The sequence below is a fragment of the Bombus vancouverensis genome, chromosome 7 (assembly GCF_051014615.1).
Source record: "Bombus vancouverensis nearcticus chromosome 7, iyBomVanc1_principal, whole genome shotgun sequence".
NCBI lineage: Eukaryota > Metazoa > Arthropoda > Insecta > Hymenoptera > Apidae > Bombus > Bombus vancouverensis.
This window is the reverse complement of record NC_134917.1, coordinates 3,989,831-4,010,865: the sequence shown is the minus strand read 5'-3', so window position 1 is coordinate 4,010,865 and position 21,035 is coordinate 3,989,831. Positions and strand designations below refer to the sequence as shown.

The window sequence follows — 21,035 nt, the reverse complement described above, 5'->3', positions numbered from 1 at the left end:
TGATCGAATTTCTTTCTCTTCCTTGCAACTCCAATACAATTAATAATGAGGAAACATTCGGAATTATATTGCACATATATTAATATTAGAAATGTTGTATGTGCATATGCGTGTATGTGACTGAAATCTATAGCGTATCTCTCATTCGTCTCTGCGCCACGCTTGATGAGATCAGCTTTAAGGCTTTAAACGAACCTGTAGCAAAGGCTCGTTAGAAAGCTTGCAAGCTTACAGCGCGCAGTATTCCCTTGTAGAGTGCTAGATTGCCCTTTGCTAAGTCCCGGGAGCAAGAAACCAGAAGAATCGCTAATTCCTCCAGGAAATATATGTCTTTATTTTAATTCTTCCCGAGGTTGAAGGTGGATATATGAAGTAGCTTATAGAATATTTTCTGTTTTCGATAGTGTTGAGGTTGACTGATAGAATTTGTAATAGAAAAATATCTTGAAATAAATAAAGGTATAAGTATAATGTATAAGTTTATGCTGATCCAGATCCTCACTTTTAGCGTGTTACAATACAATAGAATCGATAGGGAACACGTTCATATATTTATTGATATTACCAAAAAAGTTAATCTTGTAGCTCTAGCTAAAGGCTACAAGAAACATAAATAGAAATTTATTTATTAGCTCCTTTGCTTCTAGACCTTGTAACCCAAAACATAATTTATATTCAGGGGCACAATAATATGCACCTCTTCTTATTTAGAATATTTTTGTTTCGCTAAATTCTATTTTCTGCGTAACAGCGGTCTCCAAGCCACAGATATACAAAAATAAAGATGTAGAGTTTTTCTTGAAGTAATTACTTCAGCAGATAGTATTCCATTTTTGGTGATTTTTAGATATGGTATTAAGGAATTGTTAAATTAATGCAAAGCTAAAGTACAAAGCTAATACCAAAGAAATTAAAATGAATGAAATGCGAAAAAATACATAATGAAGGGGAGAAACAATATCTTTTTTTATCAATATTTTTCATCAAAAATCATTTAAATCCCCAAAATTGTACCGTTATTAATCTGTACAAATAAATTGTGGATTCTACTCTCTATTACACGCCACGTTGTTGGTTAATGAACTAATAATTATTCATTTTCGTAAAAATTATTTTTTAACAATTGTCTGATTATTATAAAGTATTTATGAGACTACTGCTTTTCGTTTTAACTATTTCTGTGGCCAATGCCTGTCTTTTATCAATAATAGAAAATAATCTCTCGCTCCGACGATATCTTCCCAAAGTACACCGCTCTATCGTGATGGAATTGAGACTTAGTATAAGACTGTACATTCGGAGAAACAATGCTATCAGCCGAAAAGGAGAACTCGAGTAGTGACGGAATCCAGTTGTCTAAGGAATGAAGAATTACTCCAATAAAATGTGCAGTGGAAGGCAAACGCTAAAAAGAATTTCAAGAGTAAAAGGAGCGGCGTGGCAGGAGGAGGAGGAATTTCAACGATGACAAAACAGGGTTAAGACACCGAAAGGGGAAGTTCTAGCAATTTATAAAGAACACAACGATTTCAGAACGATAACAATGGGGTCAGGAACAACACCACAAAGATTCATTACAAGCTACTACAATAATATACTGCTGTACTATATACCACAATAACTGTAATACTACAAGAAGTAAATATAATGAAAACTAGCAAAATACACAAGAAAAAACAAAGTTTACAAAAGTGAAGATACAATCAATTTTAACGAAGCTGATTTTGAGATTTCTATTATAAGATATCATGTGATTTTATCGAAATTTAAGAAGCAGAGGTGCAAAAATAAGATGAAATTGAACTACATTATTCAAACGAACGTTGAAATCGTGAAACGTGCTAATATTTACGACGAGCTCAATCACGTTGATTCTTTGTCGTTCTCGCGTACGAATACAACTCGCCCCAATAAATTGACTGTATTGGCGTTTGTTCGCTCTCGGCCCATTTTCCATCGGTCGGAGTTGGTCCCTTTAAAAGCTCGAGTACGAACAGCCCGACGAAATAAGCGAACTCGACGACCACGATCAGGCTGAAACCGACGAAGATGCCGCAAATACCGCTAGCTTCACCTGCAAAACGTCGATCGAACGGTTAAATTACTTCCTCGACCACCTAGAACCGAATTAGGATACATTAAGAAGAGAGGACAGAAAAAAAGGAAGAATATTTTCAGAAGGAGGTAGAAGTTCTGAAGTATATTTGCATTATTATCATCCTCATTACATCATGTAATAAATAAAGTATCAAGGCATATGCAAATTTATATTTTTATAAAGCAAATAAAGAAACAGAGCCTGAGAGATTTGTTTCATCTATCAATGAATATTTTTTTGCACATTTTTATGTATTTTTACACTTTTAGGATTTCTATAAATGCAGAATTGTAAATAATTTAGTGACAAAATTCTCAATCCTTCGATATATTTTGTTGAAGTGCAATTTATGAAACGCACAAACATTTTTTCACTCAATGGGTGAAACAACCAATCACTATATGTCAACATACATGTGAACAGTGCACTCATGCAATCCAGTACAGTTATTTTTGTCACATTAGCGCGTAACGGTCAAAGCAGAAAAAGATACGCAGAAAAATATAAAGAAAGAATAGGAACACACCCAAATCGGCTAACTGTGGAAACGATCAACACCTCAAACATAGAAAGAAGACTGAAAAGGAAACACCCAGCAGACCTCACAAAGGACACAACCTAACAAACACGAAGATGGTATTCCGCTGGGGGTAGGCAACCACATGATAATCAAACAGTTAAAAAATTCTACCAAATGTCCAAATTGGACAAATTGTAAATGTAAAGAATTAAATAAAAGAAAAACATTAGCACGTTGACTGCCACGCGTGTTTTCAAAAAAATTTCCGTCAGGTCACGCGTGCAACAGTACCAAACGTTCTCTGCTAGGTGCTCCCATCGATATTTTAATAATGCGAGTCGCTCAAGTGGTGGTCTCAAGAATGATCTCTCGTTTCTTTTGTTCCCATTCCTTCACATTTGTTTCTCATCTCTCCACTTTCTACAAAATCATTTTGAATCTTGGCCGAGCAACGAACGGTATAACTTAAAATCTCTGCCCTAATTCGTTACAATGTCGAAAAGAAAAATTGAAAACTTATTTCCTAGTTTTACATTCTAAATAATTTTTTTAATAAACCATTTTCGTATTACTTTTATAACAATTCAACAGTTTTATTATTATGGAATATCTTTTCAAATACCTACGACGATCCTTCGCAAGTAGTCAAATAAATGACACCCGAATAATGGTTACGCGGCCTGACCAGAAACTTTGTTGACACCCGAATACGGGTGTCATGACAGTCAGCGTTTTTTTTTATTATTATTATTTAATTTATACTTTACAATTTGTCCAGCTGGACATTTGGTAAATTTTTCTAACTTAATTGGTAAGTAACATGTGGATGGCTACCCCCAGTGAGATACCATATGGCAGTCAACGTGTTCGAGATTCATTGCTCCACATAGGTTCACGGTAATTATTGAGAATAGAAACGATCTTATCGTCATATTTCAATGACCTATGAAGTGTAGTAAGAAAGGAAAAAAAATGATCAACATCCTGAACAACTTTTCCATATACACACTTACAACCGCCGTTCAGCCTTATTTTCCAAGATATTCGCAAACAATTTATTTAAGTTCAGTTATGATTACACTTCATCCTTGAATAGACGGCTACACTGTTATATAGATCAATAAGATAATCATTTTTAATACTGTGTTAATTTTGGCGGTCGCCAACGTTTGCGTCAAATAATATTCAACGAATCGATTGATATATATAACACATATGTAGTATCGTGACACAATCATGTAAAAATCGATGAACTTGCAAGGAGTACGAATTACAGTGCAAATAGAAAGTGAAAGTGCTGGCGGGCCAGAAGATATGGGAAATTCCCATAACACATTGGGCCCAGCGACATGTCCCTGGCCCTTCAGAAAAGTGGGTGCTTGAAAGTTTTTTTTTTCTATTTGTTATTATTTACAATCAATTCTCGCATTGAGAATTTTCAGTAATTTTTTCTGGCGTGGCGCGGTGACATGGCTAAATATTTATAATAAGTTAATACTTATTATAGATAAATATAATAACGCTTGAAAGTCGAACGTGGCCATATTTGGTCGTACACGACTGTAAAAACGTGTGTTGTGAGAGTACGAAAACAGTTAAAAAAGGTCGCTTTGGTGGGAAATGAGGTTGTTGTTGTTGTTGTTGGTTGATGTAAGCTGTAAGTTATGAGTTGTCGTTAGCCGTTAGGAGTTGATTAGTTGTATTGAGATATGTGTCATTTTGTGTGCTACACTAGATTAGCCGCGTAGTAGTGACACACATGCACGAGTATGAGTGTGTAGAGTATGTGCATGCACAGCGTCTCGTACAACAGATGAATGCAACTGTTCCGTTGGTAGTGTGGTATAGAAGGTAGTGAGACAAAGAGAGTGCTGAGACGCGTGCAAATGTGTATCGTCGAAGATCTTGTAAATCACATATTCAATAAATCTGAAACTATTTTGATATCAATTCTAAATGTAATCTAAGTGTTCGCATTAAGATCCACAATTCTCAATTAATATATTAAAAAGTAGTTTTAGTTAAATAATTATAGTTTTCTGTTCTATCATTGTAAATAAATATATAAAATAAAATCATTATACATATACTTATTGAAAAGTCATAAGTCACGGAAAAGTCGTTTACAGAAAAAAAATTTCTAAAATAAATTGTTACCTAATATATATAGTATAAAGCAGAAATTGCTTCATAACTTGAAAACTAAAGTCGGGCTTTGGATTGTGAGATCGCCCCTATTTCCAATAATTAATTACCAAAGCTATTTCAATTTTAAGTATTTTGTAATCTGTAATATAGCTGTAAACAAATATAACCAATTCTCTATATACTACTGCAATAAAATTCATATCTTCATTGATACAACTGAAGAAACGTAATAAGCAGAGATTTATTTCATACCCATAATATCATTCTTTGAGTGATTCGTACGTTTTTATGTTTTACACCTTTTGCCTTTCTGTAAATGCGTTAATATCTACAGTCGAGTAATAAAATTCTCAGTCCCTTTGTGTATATACGTTTAACACTGAATTTCCATTAAACTTTTAATACCGTTACTTTGTTACTTCGTTACACGTTACTTTGTGGAAAAGGTGTTTATATTTCCTTGTTACAGCTACGTAATATTATGTCACCATGCATCATGGGACAAAAAACGTTTCCTCTCCTATCCCGTTACGCAAAGGAAGAAAGCGAGTGAATTTTCCTAACGAAAAATGTATGTTCTTTATCCCGAGTGCATTATATTACTTGCAACCACGAGCGTATGTACATAGCACAATGGATCAACTCGTAGCTGTTTCCCTGTTTTTATTTCCTTCTTTCGAGTCACTGGCCAACAGATTACACCCCCGTAGAAACCTTGCGCTACGAACCTTTCGTTACACAATGAAATCGTCTGTATTTTGTGATCTTTGTTTTTTCGTTTCTCGAACTTTGCCCTGGGAGTTTCCAGTGATGCTAGTGTCGCTAATCGAAGTCTCTTAACCTCGTTTTTTTTTTACCCTTGAATGTTTATTCTGCACCGAACACTTTGAGCTAAAAATTTAAATGCAAATGGAAAAGGACAGATCTGCTGGAAATTTGATGAATTTGAAATGACCGATGCTCGAGCTTGGACAATACTCGAAACGATAAAAGATAAACGAAATAGAAACGTATATTATTAATCGTAAGAAAATATTAGCTCATTTCACTTAGAGAATTTATAGAGAAAGATTATATTGAAGAAAAATTATAGAGGTACAAGCGGAAAAAGGTGCGAATAAGTCGAAAATATAGAATACAATTTTTCATATGAAGCTTTGTTTCCAAGGAAATTAATTTTAAATATTCCCCTGGTAAGGAATTTTTTTGAATTATAAGGGACTTGTGAATTAATAATCTACGTTTATGTTTGTGTTTATTATGGTGGGGAATTAAAAACACCGAGTGATACGAAATATTCATGCACGATGAACTTTATTATTTTAGAAATTGTTAAATTTCAATAACTGTAATAAATAATAAATACAAATTCATTATGATAAATCATTCTGAAATTAAGTTTCTATTATTGCATACAATTTATTATATCATTATATATTGGCGTAAAATTTATGGATTCATTCTCTGTTCTCCACAACAATATAACCAACACAAGTACCAGTAGAACTATTAATTCACAGCGAGACGCGCTAACTTTTATCAATAAAATATTTAATCTCCATTTTTTAAAATAAAGCTTCGTCAAATTAAAGTAAGGACAAATTTTATTCTACGTTTTCAAGTTATTTCCTCATCTAGAATCACTCTTTTCCTATTTGTTATAAAAATACTTTAATTTTAATATAGACTTCACTCACCCATAATTTCATACCAACGATAAATCACGTCTTGCTTCAATTTGATCGTACCAAAGTTGTTAAAATATATCGTCAACAGTGATTGATTCTTGATTTCCACGTCAGTTCTTCGAATTTAAGATCATACCGTTTATTACAAGATGATAGAGCCATTAAATAGATATTTACTTACAAAACTTCGGCAACGTGTTGATTAGACTCCAAACCAGACATAGCCATCTTCGCATTATACTTCACATGGCTGCATTCAGGATAACAATTATGGCAGTACAATGTATTCGTTTTATCCATATTGTCATTGCTATTATATAGATTTTCATGTGGCACCACGGAAAACCACGTAGCTGTAATTTAAATACCAATCAACTTGTAGACTTTGTTTTATCCTTGTAATATAATCAAATACATATCATCGTTAGAATACACAGGGAATGATGAATTTCGTAGCGTTACAATTAATCATGGAAAGTTCATTAATTAATCAATTTCGTGTAGAGACCATGGCACAATGATAACTCGGCCGGACAATTCAACGCTGTTACATGATTGACGTCACGAGAATTTCGACGGTGCTTACATTTATGTTGCGACAAGCATGGCACATCTTCCAAATTGCAGACCCTTCTAGATTCTGGAAATACAGAAAACAAATATCAAAGGGAACTTTTTAATATTTTGAGCATATAACTTTTTTAATATTATTATTAATACCAATAATTAAGTGTTACAATAACCTACGTAAGATAGCTTTAATTAAATATAACCAAAATGAGAAAATTTCTAATCCTCACAAAAACACTTGGGAGCAAATATTAGAATGAAAGACGCTGAATACGCTAAATCGGAAAATACAGCTATTGGTAGTGTGGAATTATTCAAGAAATACGATTAAAAGACATGAAAATTGCAAAAGACAAAACTACACGCAACCCTGTTTGACGAAACTGCTTTGAACAAAAATATAATAATATATTTATATAAATATAATAATAATTAAATAATAATATAATATTAAAATATTATAGATAATAATATTAAAAAACGTTCTAATAATAAAAATATGAAAAATAAGTAGAATAAGAAGAATATTAATAATACTATTAAAAATACTAGAATGATTCGATCTGAATTATTCAAGAAACGCCGTGAATATCGTAGCGCGGAACCTAATGAAATGGTTTAAAACAAAGATAAGCTTAAAGTTCTCCCACGGTGTGATATTAGAACTACCTGAACTTTGGGAATGCACATTCTGGTTGGTGAAATTGTAACAACTTTGAACCATCTCGGGAAGACCTCGTTAACGAGTCGGAAAACAAATGGTGCGAGACTTTAATTGAAATTAAATTGAAGCAGCGAAGCATTTAGAATACTTTCTAGCTTGCTCCATTCGTTCCAAGAGTATTATTATTTTAATAAGCAACATGGCAACATTAAACGTTTCAAAGAACGAGAGCAACGATATGAAACTATTGTCGGATTTACGACAGAATTGTAGCAATCTTCTTTCGTTTCGTTTAATACCCCATTTCGTACGATCCGCTTTAATGCTTTAAGTCGTTGGGAAGCTCGCCGGTAAAAAAGGTTGCTCGGCAGATGGGCCGAGTCTCGTAGCTTCTAATCTCAGGAGAAAGGGCAGGGTGCTGTTAATGTCTTGCAAAGGCCTCAGCCAGTCTACGTCGTCGCGGTTCATTTCGACGCAGAGTGAAAGTGAAAATAGGAAATGGTGGAGGACCCTTTCAACGTTTCTCACGCCTCGCGGTGTCGACCTTGTCGCGCCTGTCTCTGCTTTTAAAACATTACGCGCTGAAATAACGGCGCTGCTGGGAAAGCACGATCCTGCGTTTGCCTTGCTTGTTTTCTCGGTTAAGGGATTAGAATTCTGGAACGCGCCAGTTTCACGGAATCTTGTGGGAAGAATTAGTAATAAGCATGAAACGACTCGTAAGTTTAATAAATTAGAGAAACCCTACTTTCATTAAATTAATATCCATAGTCCTATTTTGTGTATACATATATATATTCAAATGAAACTCTTTCTTTTTATGACATATTATCTTTATTTCTTACTTTCATAGTATATCAAATTTTTGTAATCACATCTATAAATAAAATAGTATGCCAATGTTTTTTATAACCACTGTATTACCAAGCGGAAATTGAATCCGGGAATTGAAGAAATCTGCATGAATGAATAGTAGAGATTAATGATAATAAAAGATACAAATTTAAAAGTGAGCTAATTTAGCTATGTAGGATGGAAATACCTAGGACAATGACCTAATAACATTATGATATTTAACAAGAACTGCGTGGATATTTTAATGTTTGTTTCAGTAAAAAACAATACACGAAGATTCCCTTACTAAGTACTTGAACAATACTCTAATTCAAGCTTTGTATTTCAAAGAAATTTTCTGAAAAAATTGTCACGGTTAGTTACATCGAGCTCTTATAGAAAATCGACGAAATTCTTATTTCTTATTCGAAAAAGAAACACTTGATTCTGTAATGAGAGTTTCTTTCTTATTTACTCAAATTGCCTTATAGGTACAACCCTTTTTTTTATCCACAATATCACGTTTATTTACTTACGAATCTTACCTCGATTAGGTAAAAAGAAAGGTATACACTTGCAGATTTTCCACATATCTTGCGTCTTGCAATCAACGATGCAGTCGCTGTAAGTGTAAAACATCCGAAGGGAAGTCATTTCATCCTCGAATACACAATCGCGTTTCTCCAGAGCATACGACATAATACTTCTTATGCTGTAAAACATGATTGCCTCTAGCTCCACGCTCCGGTGCACCCTGGGCGAGACTAGAAAGTCGATCACGCCTCCACTTGTCATGTCCGGATAATCGTACGGATTAAAGATCGTCACCTGATAGCGTAAAATTTGCCCATTAGCTTTTCAAAACAAAATAAAAATACCGCTATCTGTCGGTCATTCGTCGTAGAAAATGTCAACGTTTATGAATAATTATAAAATAATCGCGTCAAACCGACCAGCGACGAGTGAAATATTCACGTGGTATATTTACGTCGTAAGCGAATCGTTTCTAGCAAGAGAAAAAGGAAACTGCATTTGCATAATGCACCGAACCTCGGCTGTTGCGCGAGATAATCCTCACAAGCTACCACGATCCACATTTCTGGCGGCGTGATCACGACCGAGACTTGTTTCTGCCTAATTTCTGGTTGAATTTTCGCCAAATTATTTCGGAACTGACGAAACCTGTCTTCGATCCGTCGAAAATTGTCGACCAGCACGTGATATTAATTCAGAATTTCGTGGAAGATCGTTGTACGATCTGACGCAAAAGACCGATCAACAAGCAATTGACCATTATGATCACCGTCGATCTAGTTTGATAATATTTGACTTTAATAATCCATTAAATGTCGCGCACGAATACATCGACGATGATATTATTCGAAGCTTTTGGCTGAATGTTAAACAGCCTGTTTCGAAGAATATCTGAACGAGACGAGCAACACAAGGAAGAAACGCCACGTCCATAGAATTAAAAATTCCGTAAGCGTTCCGTGCAGGCGCTAGCTTCAACTCGGCTGATGAAAAATTACCTTCCAGCCGGCGCTCGGGAAAATAGGGTAGAAGTAATCGTCCAGAAACGGTTCCAGCAATACCGACAGCCCGCCGTTCTCGGTCAAATTTTGCACCTTCATCGATTCCACTCGGTGACTGACCTCGCGGTTCCTGCGAACATGATCGATGAAAATTCACAAAGACACAACGAAAAAATGGTGAATCGCGTGCACGAAACGCGGTTGTTACTCGCGAAATAATTTCCATGCAGCGAGAAAGAAATGGGAAGGAAATTGCACCAAGGTTAACACTAGAACTACCACACACCAGTCAAATTGAGTGGTTTTACAATTTTATTTTAAAATTCCTACTTCATGTTATATTTTTTCCCGCAATGATGTAACGACTTTCGGAACCATAACTAAAGGAATAATATAATGAATTTTATTTTGTCTTTTATGCATTCAAACTCAAAATAATTTTGTATCAAGGCTACTTATACCAATACTAGTCAAAATGACTATACTTGTCAAAGTGTAAAAGGGTCCTGCGATCTGTTTATCGAACCCCAATTAACCAGTTTCCTCGATTTCTACAACTTGCCACACGTTTTTAAAATTTTTATTGCGTATCATTCAATATGATGATATCAGTTATCAGGAAAATTCCAGATCGATCGCTGGATCGCTAGATGTTAACATTAGAAATACCACAGCAGTCAAAACGACTGGTTCTACAATTTTATAAATGTCGTTTTAGCCTCGTTTAGAGGTCATGGTTCCAGATGGATTAATAATACCAAAAATGTACTACATAACATGGGATTCCTTCCGTAAGAAATCAATAAATATAAAAATATTCTGTTATTACGTATTTTTTAAAGACATTGGTCTTTTCATTTTGACTGGTTTTGGTAAAAATAGCTTCGCGTTAACTATCGGTAGTTCTAGTGTGAAAACACATACGAGACATGAAACGAACAGAAATTTACACGCGGATCTGTGCATGAACACGGTCAAGAGTACTGAAAAATAAATTTCTCGCACGCGGTTCGCGACGCTGCGCTGTCCGAATAAATGATTCATTGACAGGACGCAAAGAGAATTTAGGTGGTCTGGAAACTCACAAATGCGTGTCGTCCCCTTTAGTCGCGTAATTGAAGGTACAACAGAAGCCGTCCTGCGTCTTGCGGAACGCGAACAGCTCTGAACAGTTCCGTTCCTCGTCATGAAACCGACACTTCGACAGCATGGAGGAACATTGTGGCGTCAACTGAAACGTTTGTCACGTAGACATTGGTTAATGGCAGACAGAAATTTCATCAAAGATGAAAGCTCTGTTACAGAATATTGCGAAAAATATTAGGTTGTCCAAAAAGTGTCTTTCTTTTCCAGTCACGTCTTTTACAACGATGCATCTTTATACAAACATGAAACCTAATCTGTCGAACATTGTGACCTTTATTTTGATAAACAACAAAATGGATCATACGTAATTCGATAAAATAATATAAAACGGAAAATATTGCGCATCCATTATTTCCTTATAAAACGAAAGAAACTTTTCGGACCACCTAATACAGTAGTTTACGTGCTGAAAGAATAGATGACACGAAATATTGGAATTTGAATAATGTTAAATCATTCGATAAGTTCGTGGATTACAGCGTGTTGGAAGAATAGATTTTTTTTTATTTGGTAGAATTTTTACAATCAATCCTCTCTGAGAATTATAAGTAAATTAGAAAGAATAGATATTTGAATTTATATGATATTAGATTATTCGATAGATTCGTGGCGCGATACGTTTATAGTTTTTATCGCGTGTTTTATGAATACAGAACGATAAACAACAAAAATACCGATCTTAACAAAATCACGTTCGTTCTAGAAAAGGCACTTGAGATGAGAAAGTTAGTGAATAGCAAACACTCTGATTTTAGCTCACTCGTTTCATTATGTCGGTGATGCTGTAATAGCCATTGTAAAACACAGTGAGAAGTTGGTCGATTCGATAGAGCCGGTTTTGCGGCTTGAACTCCGAGTCGTAAAGATCGCCCAGTTGCGAAATCATGTTGAGAATCTCGTCGACGGGTAAATCAGAGATATTCGCCGCGAAGCTGAATGTTAATTAAATGGAACTTTGAACAAAATTACAAGGAATACTGGTTTTGATAAAAAGTTTATGTAAAACTCTTGTAAAATACGGAGCACGGGGAAAGAAGATGTAGATGCAATTTTTGAAATTGATCAGACAAATTTCCATGGATACGGTTGGTCAATTGCGCGAGGTGAATGAGTAAACGATGTAATATAATAAAACGTATTCGTTAGAAGGCAGTCGGCGATCGATGTTCTCCGAAACGTTTCGGTGAAAAATTAAATTAAAAATTCTATCTCATGAAAATTAACGGCTCGACGTTACATACGCGGACAAGCGGCCAAAGTATCCATGGAAATTAGTCGCAAATTTACATCAGATAGAATTACACGGATCGGGTTAAATATTTATCCTCGTCGTTATAAATCATGATTAAGTGAAACAACGTTAGTTGCGATTTCAGTATTAATTAGTCGTTCATCTCTCTCGTGCTCTAGAGGAGGAGAAATACGACGCTATACGTTGCATATTAATGGGAATTTTTTTCAAAGTAAATTTAAAATAATTCTCGCTAACCGAATATTAATGGCCAGTTTTTGCAAATTCGAAGCTAATTAGGGACACGTTTTTGCGTTCCCTTTTAATGAACGTTTCCTTCCATCAACGCGAGCAACTTTCTAAATAGACCGGCGCGGCGCGATATTATCGCGATGATCCGAAAACTATGGAATAATGTTACGTGTTTGCAAAAATATATCACCGGTACCCTTTGTATTTAAATTATGGATCTAGAAATATTGGAACGAAGCATAAGTTTACATTACAGAGAGAAAAATTTGAAATCTAATTCAGACAGAAGTGAATCATGACATCCATATTTTCTACTGTCAATTATGAAAATAATTAATCCGACAGATTAATATATAAACTGATGAATAAAAATATTGATAGCGATCAGATTATCCTTGTAAAATCCTGCATAAATCTTTGTCTAAATTGTTCTGTAAAACATTATATTATTTTCGAAACTGAAATTTAAATATAGCATAATTCAATATCACTAAGCAGCTGAAAAATAAAAGTAAATAATAAAAAGTAGATACTAGATTGTTTCTATTGGAACATAAGATCGCAATGAATGCGAAATCGATACAAGAATCAAATCTAGGAAACGATACAGACTTAAGAAATTAATTTAGGCGCGGTAGAAAAACCAGTGTGGAATTTTTATAGCAGTTACTTAGAATAAAGATTTTATATGACACATTTAATAACCGAAATCGATAACCTAATTGTTTCTAATCCTTGAAACTTATGTTTGGATAAAGAATGAGATTTTTTTCAAATTTGTAGAGAATTTGATAAGGATATCTAGTCTGTACCATTCGCTATTTATTACAATCTACATATAAATTTACATATAAAAAAGGAATATTAATATGCTGTTGATAATGTACTGTTCAAAATAATAAATACATTGCATCATATTTCTCTGACAGTGCTTATAGGTCATGCTTAAACAAGCAGTTGACAAATATCCATTCTCAATATTTCATGATGAATAATAAATATGCAGAACTGGGCATGTTACGAACTGCTCTGCACGACAATATGCTACATATTGTACGTACATCCTTGTATTTTTATATATGTAGTTCTATTATATAAGCATCTGGTGCTACTTTAAACGTTATATCCTACAGAAATATTTTCTCTGTTTTCGTTTTACAACAAAGTTACAAATTCGAAAGTTGAAACTTGATTTTGGCTATTATACAGTCAAACTCCTAACGTTTGCTCATAAGTTTCCTCATAACGCTGATGCTGAAACTCCTCGGTGAATTTTCCTCGTTTGGAACGAATACGTAACAGCGGCTTTGTACGAAATAGAATTTTCGGGAATGCAGGAAAATAGCGGTGGAATTCGTTTATGAACGAAAGGCAATTCTAAACGCGAAGCCGCAGCTTCGGCCGCAATTGAAATTATTCGTGCAGCGCCATTCGGTGCTACGGGGTGTCCAATGAACCTAACCGCCCTGCGCTCGATTGCATTCTACTTCCTCCGCGGCTGCGTTTCGCCCCTTCGTCAATGGCACTTGTGTTTATTTAATGCTAGACGGTGCTCACATTTCGTTTGCCAACTCCATCGCCGATCGACGACTTATTCGATTGATGCTGCAGATCGCTATGCCTTAAAAAAAAAACAATTTGTATGAAATCGTTCTCGAAAAATCGAGATTGAAAATTCCTTGCTTTATGATTTTTTATTAATCCATGTTTATTATACATACATATATATGTATACACACAATAAGAGAAATTATAAATAAGGACCAAGTAATGAAAAAGGATACATAAAAACGTGACTAAATCAAACGCAAACAAAAATTTGCATGATTACAGGAAAAGAAATTAGTTTAACAAAAACAGAATTCATCGACAGAATAAATAGAACTACAGAATAAACTGACTAATAAAATATTGACACGACAATGGACTTTAGTAGAGTTAAATAAAGAGAAAATGCTCTTGCAGTAAGAATAAAGGTTCCAAACAATTTCAGCCAGATAGTAACTTTGGAAAGCTTTCAGGCATTTTAGCTGGACGTTCATTTTACTTCTGAAGAAACTGCAGCAATTTTCGAAGTAGTTGGAATAAACGATCTTTCGATATTGAAGTATCCAGCTCGTCTCGTAAAAAAATTACTCGGTCCTATTTTTAAACAATAGCACAGCTAGATATACAAAAGCATGTTTAATTTACCTGGGAAATTTAATTTGTATGTGGGAAAGTATTCCGTTTCAACGCTAGTGAACAGTGGATTCTCCATAAATTCGAGATACCCGTAATAAATCGTGCAAACCATAGCAGGCACCGTGACCGCGTATACCAGGAACCATAGCGTTCTGAAAATATCGTCCCGGAAAACTCGATCGGATGAATTTTTCCGCGTGCAACCGCGCGAATTTCAGTTAACAAGTTTTCTCTCCACCCCGTCGTAAATTCTAAATATTTACATCGTGGAATAGGCTTTCGTCGAACGTTACGATGCGGCAGTACACAGGCTGTTTCAAAAAATGTAGCATGCGGCATGTAGTACTCATTACATGAAACAGATACGTTTGAACAAATATGGCTCTAAAGATTTGTCAATCCTGAATTATTAGAACGGAATCACCGATGATAGCAGTAGTTTAGTTTAAAGTTTAATTTAGGTTAACATGAAGTCTATTTTAAGATTGAACGAATTAATCTAGTAATAGAATAAAGTAGTGCAATAAGGTATTCCAAATGACAATCTAAGACAATAGATAGCTAACAACAAATAGATAGAAACAACTAATTAACACTTCGACTGCCACGTCAAAATCACATGTTTCGCTCAGGACGCCACGGGAGTATTTTTATTATTCAAATAATATTAAATTGACGATGTAAGACAACATTCTTCCCCAATGGACCGTTTATCTTATTGATGGTCACGGGTGACCACCGTGGCGCCTTGGTAACAGTTGATAGCGACATATTATAACAAGTCTTCGTTTATTTCAACAAACCATTCGCGTTCGTTATTTCGTCGCAAGCAAAACGTCCAGAATATACTGTTGAAACGTGTACAAGATATTAGTAAACAGTATTTGCTCATTCTATATATAACAGTAAGATGAAGAGACAAGCGTGACATTGTTATGATTTCGACGAAACATTCGGCTGAAATGGTACAGATCCGCAAAAAAATGATGTTTGTGATAAACTAATGGTAGTGGTAGATCACAACAGAGGAAAATGTGTCGTAGATTTATCGGATCAAATGATAGCATATTCTACACCACAGAAGAACCCTCAAGTGGTATATAAAATTAGCTTTAGAGTTATTGTTAAATACATCAATTTCAAACGCGACGATACTCTATAAACAAGCAACAAACACAAAAATCAAGGTATCCGATTTTAGAATGACACTTGCAATGCAGCTTACACAGTGCCATTCACCAGAGCCGTCAAATATACTTGTTCGACAAAGATTGCGACACGAAATGCAGAAGAAAGAAGGGCAAGCGTACCTGGCACGAAAATTTGGCAGAGAGTGCTATAAAAAAATGTTAAACGGTTAAATTGGACAGTTAAATCACAGTATCTTCTATTTATCAGTTATATTGAGTGCAATAGAATAAAGTGGAAAAGAGGGGAGGTAGACATATAAGAAGAGAAATGGACATAAGAGATGTAAAATCGGAAGTTCGTCCAAAGCCGAAAGGCACGGACTAAGCAATAATAAATAAATAAATAAATATCAGTTATATTCAAAATGCCCTAACTGTCAATTTTCATTCAATTTTTACAATTGCAAGAAGTTGAAGCGCTCCGATCACCAATGACCACCGTGGCCGGTCATATGTGACCAACGTGGCAGTCAAAGTGCTAAACAATTTAACAATACTAAACGAGAGTTAAGATTTTTGCTTATTTTTATTAGTGCTACATTCTATACTGTACCCGCAACCTTTGGAAACAGCTGTATACAGTATCTGTATAAGCGTCGAAATTGTTTCATCGTCAACACGGTTTATTTGAAATTCGTTGCGTTTCGCGTGGAAATCCATCGGTGCGTGCACCTGCGTCTAAATTACCTGTCGAACCACGTTGCTTCCGAATCCACGAAGTACCTGAATCCAGCCAACTTCGTGTACTTGCAGTACAGCTTAGAGTATTTCATCAGCGTTCGCATGAAACGAGATCTGGACCGAGTCGTACGCGTCTCTAACAGCCAATCGAGTGGAACCTCGAATTCCTTCTTATATTTAGGTTTATCCTCGTACCAAACTTTCATTTTGCTCTCGTCGTTACAGTCAATTCTGGAAAAACTTCCTGATCACGGATAACACTGTGCTCGTCGTATTTTTAATATTGCGTCGGCCATCGTGGATTTATAAACGAAAACACGGCCAAGTGAAATTACGGATTCCAATGAACGCAATAATTCGAAACGCGCGAGTCGCTCTCCGTAATAATAATAACGTTTAACGAAAAATGAAATTTAACGAAATCCCATGAAAAGAGAGGCGAATAACCGTGTACGAAAGGATCTGAAATAAAACGTATAAAGAGGTGTGGAATATGGAAATCCAAATTTCGTAATCAAGAGAAAAATGTTGAAACTCGAAATCACGTTATGTTCGATACAATTATACGTCTAGCCATTCGCTTTCGGTATTTGCATGGCGACTGTAGTTCGCGAACGTAAATTACTCGTCCCATCCTTCTCCTCTGTTTTCTGTCACGCGTATCGTTCTTCCGATACAAGTACGCAAGCAAAGCCGCGTATCTCTGGCATCGTTTCACCACCGATGGTCATCGCTTGTTTCACGCACATCCACGATAGAATCATCCGTATGCTCGTGGAATTTGTTACAACTTTTGGACCTGCCTTTGTAATGAAATTTTTAAATGCAAGTATATAGCAGGGAATTGAAATAAATATTACGCTGTCGTAAATAAAAGTACAGATTTATTATGAAAATAAGGAAGAACCTGAACACTATTCTTGAATTTATATCGGTAGAAAAGCTATCTATAAATTTATGTCTTCATGTTCCATCGTTTAAATACTTCTATTTTTTTTTTTTTTTTTGTAATAAAAAATATTTAATCTCACGTTTCTAGTTTCACGATCAGTCATCGATCGTTTGATTAAAAAGGACGACACGAAACTGATCGATGAGCGATAGTTGAATAAAAAGGCGAAGAAGAGGGGGAAACGAAGTTTCGTCCAAGTTTCCCGAGCGTTCGCGAGTCACTGATTTCGCAAACGTCTCTTCTATTAATGTCCTTAACTTTCACGAGAAAGTTGGAGCTGGTTGGAAATCGAAGAGACAGATTTTCGGCTATCCGTGTCTTATCAAATGATCCGTAGCCGAGGGTGTAACAGCCATCATCAATTTACCGCAGCGATCATCATCGTGACAACCGAATCGCGATACTGCCTGAATTAAATAGAACTCGAACGATGATTGATCGGTTAAGTTGTTTGCGGGTGAAATATTAATCAAAATTTCGATCCCATGAAGGATTTTTTGAATTGATAGTCGTAAATGGTTTGAATGGCTTAAGGGTTATTAGAAAGCTGACGTTTATATTTATCCAGAACTATTAATCTTATAAATATTATTAGGGCAGTAACATATTTGAAAAAGTGTGAATTATGAGATATTTACAAAAATTAAATCTAAAAATAAATATCATAATTACTAAGAAAATTATACTATTTAGATAACAGCAATGACATAATTTAAAGTAAACCTGTTTGAATAATTTAAACAATAGTAGAATAATAAATAATAAAGTAATAAAGTAATTTAAACAATAGTAGTTTAATATATAGAAATAATATTGTAATAAATTTATGTTTAAAATTTTACATAAATTGAGGATTGAAATATAGAAAAAAACGAATAGCGAAGAATAGCGAAGTCATAATTTCGAAATCGTCGCGCTCTCTTTGGAACGGAAACGGAGTAACGGAGTGTCGCGATTGCAAATTGAATATTAATGACCACTTTATGGATTCCGATCGAGTGGAGCTAAAGCCGAATTAAATATTAATGAGCCCCTTTCACAGGAAGAATTAATTATAACATTCGCGTGAAATCTGAACGAATCACGCGTATTATGAATTTCAAATATTCGACTTCAAAGAATTTGCTAGTTCCTCTTTTATCTATGTGAACTATAAAAAGTCAATCGATTGAACACATGCATTCATTCAAAACAACTTTATTTTCCTATCAAGTTTAATTGTTATGTATATAATCTTACATAACAAATCCTGATATGATATATTCAAAATCTTGAACATTTTTTTTTTATTTAATTCTTTACATTCACAATTTGTCCAGTTTGGACATTTGGTAGAATTTTTTAGCAGTTTGATTACCATGTGGGTGGCTACCCCCAGTGGGATACCATCTTCGTGTCAAATCTTGAACATGAACGATGAAAGACGATATTGATTAGTCGAACATGGACTAAATGAGAATAATTCTATTTACTCAATATTACTATTTATAATTTTAGCAAGTATGTAATTCAAAATAGAAGATTCATAAAAAAAAAAATCTGCACTGTATGTAGTCTGCGACAAAAGATTAATAAGGAAGATACACTGCAGACAAATAGCAAAAATCTTGCATCAGCCACACCGGAAGTTGCTGTGCAACGTTTCATTAAATCACGATATACCGCGATGTATCGTTGCACGAGCCTCACATTTTCTCGAACATTATGTCATTCTTTTCGCACTGTCTACCTTCTGTGTGATTTGCGGCCGGCTTGATTTGCGGTTTCTCCTAAATTTAACCACCCTTCCTCTCATATTAATTTCTCTCATCTACCAAAATCATATTTCTCCGCATGCAAGACTATCGTGATAATTTCGTTGCTACGGAACGGTCAAATGTTTCTAATGAAAGCTAATTGCGTTCCCGAGTATTGAATTTTGGATTTAGTTCCTTCAGATGCAACATTTGAATAAATCTGTTAGAGTTTATTTAATTTATAAAGTTTGTGAATTTATGAGTTTAGAGGTTTTACGTTCTACGTTCTAGTTATCTACGTTCAGATAATATTCAATTTTCTTCGTATAAATAATTGTTTATCTCAGATAGTAAATAATTCTAATTAAATAATATATGATTAATATAATAATGATTTAATACATTTTAAATACTATATATTTTCGTGCATCTTTATAACTGCGATATCTTTGTAATTTTCATTTCTGCCATGTCTCTATAATATATTACTCTGTCATAAATCTAATAGTTAGAGTTTATGCCAATGATAGAGCCTTGTGGAAATTTTTACGAAATTGACCAAATTGTTGTCTAGCTTCATAATGCACTGCTCGTCAAAAAGATAACCCAGGTGTGCTATCTTTAATTTCTCAATGACACGTGTAAAGTTTTTCGTCTGTAACGTGTAATATCAAAACATTATGAGCTCAGAATGTGCGGCTTGCTGGAAATAAGTCACAATGTCGCAGATGTTTGTATACAACAAAGAAAAACTGTTCCGTACTAAGGTCGAAATGATAACATACTCTGTTAATATGTTGAGAAATTGCTCAGTAAGTTCATGATCTATCAACGAGTAAGGATTACAGTACAATATTATATAAATTTGTAAATATGGGACGCGGGAAAAAATTAAACGAGTTTGCAAAAAGCAAATTCTGGAACTAAAACAGCAACGGTTATTAGTAGCAAAAATATCGAAAGTAACAAGAAGAAGTCGTAGAGTAATACACAATTTCTTAAAAAATGTTGAAGATTATGGCAAAAAGAAAAGTACCGGTCGGCTGTCATCGTTATCCGATCGTGATAAGCGAGCAATTTTGCGTGTAGCTTCCGACTCGCAGTTAACAACGAAGCAAATAATGGAAAAATCTAGTGTTAGTGCCAGTGTTTCAAGTGTTCGTCGAGTTCTACCATCCTGCAAAAATATCAAGAGGCTAAAATTGAAAAAGAAACGAAACTCAAAGTAGAACGTTTACACTTTGCAAAAGAAAGATCGCATTGGAAAAAGAAATGGGGAAGGGTATTATTTTCAAATGAAAAAGATTCAACTTGGATGGTCCTAATGGGTTCCAATATTATTTTCATGACACAAGAAAAGAGACAATGTCAGCAATTCGACGACAAATGGGAAGAGGTAGCGTGATGATTTGGGCCGGCATCGGTTATTTCGGCAAGACAAGTATCAAGTTCATCAATGGGAGAGTGAATAGTGTCCGATACATGAATTTAATCAAAGAACAAATAAATAATCATGCAGAACGCATTTCTGGACCTGATTACATCTTTCAACAAGATAATGCGCCTGTACACACGTCAAGATTGGTCCAATCATACTTTAATGAAA

At 34.8% G+C, this 21,035-nt stretch overlaps 1 protein-coding gene across 1 annotated transcript; it reads right to left on the bottom strand.

The window, feature by feature from the left end:
• Positions 1-1,125: 1,125 nt before the first annotated feature.
• On the bottom strand, positions 1,126-17,431 carry LOC117161659 (sodium channel protein Nach). The gene is made up of 11 exons (XM_076619882.1): positions 16,748-17,431; positions 14,880-15,022; positions 14,244-14,307; positions 11,964-12,135; positions 11,143-11,288; positions 10,055-10,187; positions 9,068-9,350; positions 7,041-7,094; positions 6,636-6,807; positions 6,464-6,570; positions 1,126-2,074 (listed from the first exon to the last, which is right to left on the bottom strand). Exons 1-11 carry the CDS (start codon positions 16,945-16,947, stop codon positions 1,860-1,862), a joined length of 1,689 nt encoding a protein of 562 aa, XP_076475997.1. The 5' UTR covers positions 16,948-17,431; the 3' UTR covers positions 1,126-1,859.
• Between the last annotated feature and the right edge of the window lie 3,604 nt (positions 17,432-21,035).

Excerpts from the sequence above, each read along its gene's own strand:
- LOC117161659 (XM_076619882.1), bottom strand. The coding sequence starts at position 16,947 with ATGAAAGTTTGGTACGAGGATAAACCTAAATATAAGAAGGAATTCGAG. Across the intron at positions 15,023-16,747 it reads GAAGCAACGTGGTTCGACAG|AACGCTATGGTTCCTGGTAT; the intron begins GTAATTTAGACG and ends CGATATTTTCAG. Across the intron at positions 14,308-14,879 it reads ATACAAATTAAATTTCCCAG|GCATAGCGATCTGCAGCATC; the intron begins GTAAATTAAACA and ends TTTTTTTTTAAG.